Source organism: Corapipo altera, unplaced genomic scaffold (genome assembly GCF_003945725.1).
Source record: "Corapipo altera isolate COAL_440 unplaced genomic scaffold, ASM394572v1 77b, whole genome shotgun sequence".
Lineage (NCBI taxonomy): Eukaryota > Metazoa > Chordata > Aves > Passeriformes > Pipridae > Corapipo > Corapipo altera.
This window is the reverse complement of record NW_020884933.1, coordinates 154,313-160,025: the sequence shown is the minus strand read 5'-3', so window position 1 is coordinate 160,025 and position 5,713 is coordinate 154,313. Positions and strand designations below refer to the sequence as shown.

At 50.3% G+C, this 5,713-nt stretch overlaps 1 protein-coding gene across 2 annotated transcripts; it reads right to left on the bottom strand.

Annotated features, from left to right (window-relative positions):
• Positions 1-233: 233 nt before the first annotated feature.
• SIKE1 (suppressor of IKBKE 1) lies at positions 234-4,845 on the bottom strand. Of its 2 annotated transcripts, none has more exons than XM_027659808.1 (5): positions 4,533-4,845; positions 4,329-4,437; positions 3,860-4,002; positions 1,921-2,034; positions 234-1,570 (listed from the first exon to the last, which is right to left on the bottom strand). In XM_027659808.1, exons 1-5 carry the CDS (start codon positions 4,689-4,691, stop codon positions 1,481-1,483), a joined length of 615 nt encoding a protein of 204 aa, XP_027515609.1. In that variant the 5' UTR covers positions 4,692-4,845; the 3' UTR covers positions 234-1,480. The 2 variants fall into 2 exon arrangements, with proteins under 2 accessions (XP_027515609.1, XP_027515610.1); XM_027659809.1 differs by having other exon boundaries at positions 1,476-1,590; positions 4,533-4,839.
• Positions 4,846-5,713: the final 868 nt, after the last annotated feature.

The window sequence follows — 5,713 nt, the reverse complement described above, 5'->3', positions numbered from 1 at the left end:
ACAGCAATGACCAAATTGGAGGGATGTTAAATCTACCCTGGGATAGCGTAGATAAAAACGCATCACAGGCATTTAGGATGATGTTAATTTAAAAGAGACAAAATGCAACATTTTGGTTATTGTAATATTTCACTCAGGCAAGGTAAAAACTAGAGGGAGTGAAAAAGGCCTGGGAACATGCAGAACACATGGAATTCCCCCCAGGACTCACAAACAGAACACACTTGAGAAAATTACTTCTCACTGAGTTTTTTTATTCCCTCCTAAACAATTCCTAATAGAAAAGGATTGTATGCAAGAACACTCCTGTACAGAAATCCCTTTTATCTACCAGTCTTGCTGGATATTCCAGACGTTCACAAGGAAATGTCTCTTAACAAGCACAGGAATAAGTCACCTTCTGCATCTATCAAAAGTCTCACTTGGGAAAAATGGCATAAAAATTTAAACTAATATTGGAAATTAGATGTTTATTGTTCTTGGGGGATTTTTCTTTGATCACAGGTCAGACAGATCTTCATATAAAAGTGTCAATAAAAATGTCACCATGTTGATAAATTCCTACAACGCTGCAACTCTAATTTCCCTCAACGCAGTAACTATGGAACACCTGTCACTACATTCACCTGTGAAGTGACACTAAAAATCTGTGTGTGTTGTCAGTTTTGGTTATTTTTGAGGCAGACCTGAGCTCGCTCTTCCCGAGTTCAAAGTGGTGGGAGGACAAAGAGCTCTGATCTGAAGGTGCTGAGCTCTGGGCAGGGTCTGAGCACACCGACAGACCAGGGCTGGCCAGCACCCCCCCCCTGGGAGCACTGGTAAGGCTGGGACAGGTCTAGCCACTGAAAACAAGAACAGCCAAATATGCAGAGTCCTTCAAAAACGCCCAGGTTTGTGTCAGGAAGGGTTGATTGTCACCCCTAAAACAAGGTAAAGTTTGCTCTGAACAGGAGTGACTGCTTCAAGTGCCCTGCTGGCACCTGCTGTTCTCTTACCTGCTCCTAAGTGTCCAGGTAACAGAGTCAACCCATCCAAACCCTGAGGGCTCACTCTGCAAAGCAAAACTGCTCCGTGCAGCCAGAGCAAACCAGGTCCCTGCCATTTACAATGTGGTTTTTGGATCATCTCTTATTCCCTCTGTCAATAATCACAACCTGCATTATGTTCTCGAGCTACAGACGAGGTGGATTTAAAAGCCAACTGCACAGCTGGAATTAAATTACCTAAAGCTCATAAAAAAATGACAAAGGGAGAGGAAATGAACGATCACAAGGGAGGACACATCAAATATTTCAGTGTTAAGCATCCTAAGACAGAGCAACGAGCCTCTGCCATCAACATTTCAGGAAAGCGCAGAGAAAACAGCCCACACACTTGAAAGATAAAACAAATGTACAAGGAAACAACCTGAAAGAACAAATCCTTGTCAGGCAGTTTCATAACAGTCTCTGGAGGTTTGGAGGTGAGGGTTTTTTGTGGCCTAAGCTTCACAGTCCGGCAGATCTTCTCTCTCCACCTCGAAAGATTCTTTGCTGATTGACAACAGTTCACGCAGCTCTTTGTTTTCAAGCTGCAAAATCAATATTTTTGCTGAAACAGAAGCGAGCTAATTCACAATTAAAGGATGACAAACTTTCAGTAGCCCCACTCCTTCACAGATAGATAAAACACATTTTGTAATACAAGCATTAATGTGGTGCTGGCACAAGGGGAACCACGTCAGTTAAAGTGTATCTTTTGCTTCTGGCTTCACATATATAAATCTACACATATAAGGACCATCAAGACTTGAAAACTAACAGATCATATTCTGTTTCCTGACCCCACCCCCGAATTTTTGATTATTATAAATCCTTGACACAAACAGAAAATCCAGAGTAAGTCTCTAGATTTATCCTCAACAGTTGGATCTGCCCTTACCTCCAGCTGAGCCAGTTTCTCCTGAACTTTAAAGAACTGATCATCATCCACTTGAACAGCTTTTCTCATCACCTCTCCCATCTCACATATTCTGTCTATTTGATTTTCGATTTCCTGAAAGACACAAAACATCCAACATGTTCAGGCAAAAGCAACAGCCATAACCTATCCCCTCTAAATGACTTACTTCCATTGTCCCAATTTTGGATTCTTTCCATGTTTTGAATTTGAATCCTTTCCTCCCAAGCACTTGCAAACCTTTCTGTCTTGTACACTCAGGGATAAGAACATGTACCTTATTGTCCTTTATCATGAGTCATCAGTGGAAACAGTGAATAGAATCACAGCAGTCAGCAAGATAAGGCACCCTGACTTGCTAAGAGGGAAATAATTTCAAGTGTGACAAGGACTGAGACAAAAGATTCAGGGTCACGTGAATGCAATTACTAGGCAGTAAATTTTATATTGCTTTATTAGACAAGCCTGGCTCTGACTTTATGTAAAGACATCAAATATAAAAGCAAAGAAGATTTCAAGTAACAGTGTGCAGTAAACAGGCTCATCTCAGAGGGCAATGAAAGCAAAGCAAACAAGACCAGAGCCTCCTGAGGCAGATTTTACAGAATCTGTCTAGAGACAGCTCTGATCCTTCTGAAGAAGCATTTTGTTGAATCTCAGAAATGCACACAGACCAAACACTGAAAAATTCCAACATGGAATGTAGCAGCTCCTGTTTGAAGAGCAATATATCAGATAATGTGACAGGGTGGGGTTTCTCTAAATGCCCACAGTTCTTCTACTGGCTCTGGAAGATAAATGTATCACAGAGCAGAGAATTCAGTTTTGAATTCCATTATTCATAAAGTATGTAAACAGATCAGAGCATCTAGAGGAGAGCTGCAGGAACGAGAAAGACTTCTGGGGGAAAAAAAATATTATTATTTTTCTAAACAGTATTATTTTTCTAAACAGGAAGATGGTTATAATAAAAAAAGAGATCTTTAAAAGATATTAAAATGTTGTGCCTGTTCTCCAAGTGGTGGGGAGGGGAAAACTCATGGACTTTGCCTAGACACTGAGACAGTCATATCCCATCAAAGGTTCCTCCTGAGCCTTTTCAGCTTTGCATTTCCAACTTTTGCTCAAATGTAAAGTCTTGACAAGCAGTTTGTGCACCCACTGGAAACCAGACCTTGCTACACCACTTACCCTCAGAGGAGCCAAGCAACCCACAAAAGAGAAGTGGTGAGCTGCCACAAATTAGCACCAAGATGCACGTGCAAAGAGTTAGGCTGGCTCCAGTTCCAAAGGAAAACCCAGGATAGGAGATGTCAGTTGGTTGAACCAACCTGCTGTTCTCCAATCACACAAAAATGCCTTTTAACAAATGCCTAACACAATTTGTAAGTCTTAAATAGAGATTTAATGTTATTCTATTTTTGTTAGATACCTGACATGAAACAGGCCACAGTTATCAGCAGCCACCACATCCCATCAGCTCTAAAGTCACTGAGTCCAGCACGGATAAAGGGACACTTTTAGGCCACTGCAGAGAGTATCTGGATTTAAAAACACTTGGAAGTGAAAATCTCTTAAGAATTAAACATATACAGTTCACAGAGATTTAGGAGGTTCTTTTCCCTGTGTTACAGTTACTGAATGATAACAACTCAGGTATTTTCATTTTACTGCAGAGGAACAGAAATGTTAATTCTTAACCCAGGGAATTCAGCACCTGGCCGAAAGAACAAGACTCCACCTGGGCTGTGGAGGGGTTGTATTCTGAAAGGAACAGAGGGAAAAACACCAGCAAAGGGAGACAAGAGTAGGAGAAAATGTATTTTGTAGCAGAGACATTGCAGGACTGGAAACAAAGGTGGTATGACAGCGAGCAAGCGACGGGGGTCTTGGGCACTGCCCTGTCCCCATTCCAGCTTACCACAGAATTAGCCTGATGGACTTTCAAGACCGGTTCTGCATCTTCACGTTTTCTCCCTTCCAAAAGCTGCAACATCTGCTTCCTGTACTTGCTCATGATGAGCTCCAGCGCATCTTGGTGCTCCTCCAGCGAGACCCACAGCTCTGCAGAACACGGCCCGTCAGCGCCACGAACGGAAGAGCGGGAGACCCCCCACAGCAGCGGCAGCAGGTGCCCGGAGGTGCTGGGTACCAGCTCATGGTGGGATCGCACAGCCCGCGACAGCTCAGGCCTGGCACTGCCGTGGGGCTGCCCGGACCCCCCTCGGCCGAGGAGCCACCCGGGGCATCCAGCGACTCTGCCACAGGCAACACAGATCCACCCCCACTCTCCCCGACATGACCCTCCCGCGGCACATCCCCCGGGGCCTCTCGACATCACCCACCAGGACCCACCCGCCGCTCCCCAGCACCCCCCGGGCCCCGCTCACCCCTGTTCTCCTGCTGCAGGTCGCGGATCTGCGTGTTCTCCTGCGCCAGCACCACGTGCGGCCGCAGCCGGGACGGGTCGGGCCGCTCCGCCGCGACGCCTCCCGGGCCCTGCCGAGACACGGCGGGGGTCGGTCCGGCCGCCCCTCCCGGACCGGGCCGACACGCGGGGGTCGCTCCGCCCGCACCCCCCGCCCCGCGCTCACCTGGTCGGCGCAGCCCGCGCCCGCCTCCCGCATGGCGGCCACGCGGCGGTGCAGCACGGCCGACTGGTCGATGAGCGACTCGGCCGCCGTGTCGTGCTCCTTCAGCCGCTCCAGCAGCGTGCGCGCGTCCGTCAGGATCTTGTCGATGGTGCAGCTCATGGCGGGCGGCGCGGCTCACCGCCGCGGCGGACCCATGTCCCTCCGGGCCCTCCCTGCCCCTCACACCCCCCGGCCCCTCAGCCCCTCACGGCCCCGCCGGGCGCGGGCGGACGCGAACCCGCGGGCCCGGGGGCGCCGCTTCCGCCCGCGGCCACAGCGCCGCCAGTGCGCAGGCGCGGGCCCGCCGCTCCCACGAGGGGCCGCCGGGCGGCGCCAGAGCGCCACGGGCAGAGAGAGGGGCGGGGCCAACAGCGGGGCAGGGGCAGCGGGCGGGAACGGGGTCACCGAGGGGGCGTGGTCACATCGAGGGGCGGGTCTGCTGTGGGCGTGGCCAGGGCGGGGGGCGTGGCCAGGGCGGGGGCCGGTTCCCCCAGTCTCGTTCCCGAAGGGGAGCTCCGAGTACTGGAGTTTGCTTTGGTTTTGGGGCGTTTTAGGGGGCTTTTAGAAGGTTTTAGGGGGCTTTTAGAGGGTTTTAGGGGGCTTTTAGAGGGTTTTGGGGCAAGAGGACACTGCCCCCACCGGCACACAGCGTTTCCGAGCCGCCTGCCCCGGTGAATGCCCCCCCACGCCGCGGTTCCTCGTGCCCGAGCCCCCCGCACCGAACCCCCCGATCCCATCGGCGGCAGAAGGTGCCGGAGCAGCCGGGAAGGGCCCTGGCTGCGGGCGGGCGCTGCTCGGCACAGCCTGTTTGCACAGGGCCGGTCCTTGACCCCGGGTCCCGTTATCTCCGGGGCTGCTCCTCGCACAGCGCGATCAATCCCGCGGGGATCTGTGGGGCTGCCGCCTTATCTGATACTCCTGTTTGTCCCTCCCCACAGTAAACATCCGCCACTCAAAATAACAAGCTCTGCGCTGCTGACTTGCTGCTTTGATTCTTGTTTGCTTACTGAAGCTACTGCTGCTGATCCGTGGTGTCCTTGAGGCTTTGCCCAACTTTGTGCCACAAATTTGTTTAGTACCACTGACTTCATTACAATGTTTTCAACAATAATATTTTAACAGGACTCCCTCTGACTTGAATC

Coding starts and splice junctions, on each gene's coding strand:
- SIKE1 (XM_027659808.1), bottom strand. CDS start 4,691: ATGAGCTGCACCATCGACAAGATCCTGACGGACGCGCGCACGCTGCTG. Junction 4,438..4,532: donor GCGCGGGCTGCGCCGACCAG/GTGAGCGCGGGG, acceptor GTGTCTCGGCAG/GGCCCGGGAGGCGTCGCGGC. Junction 1,571..1,920: donor AGAAACTGGCTCAGCTGGAG/GTAAGGGCAGAT, acceptor TTGATTTTGCAG/CTTGAAAACAAAGAGCTGCG.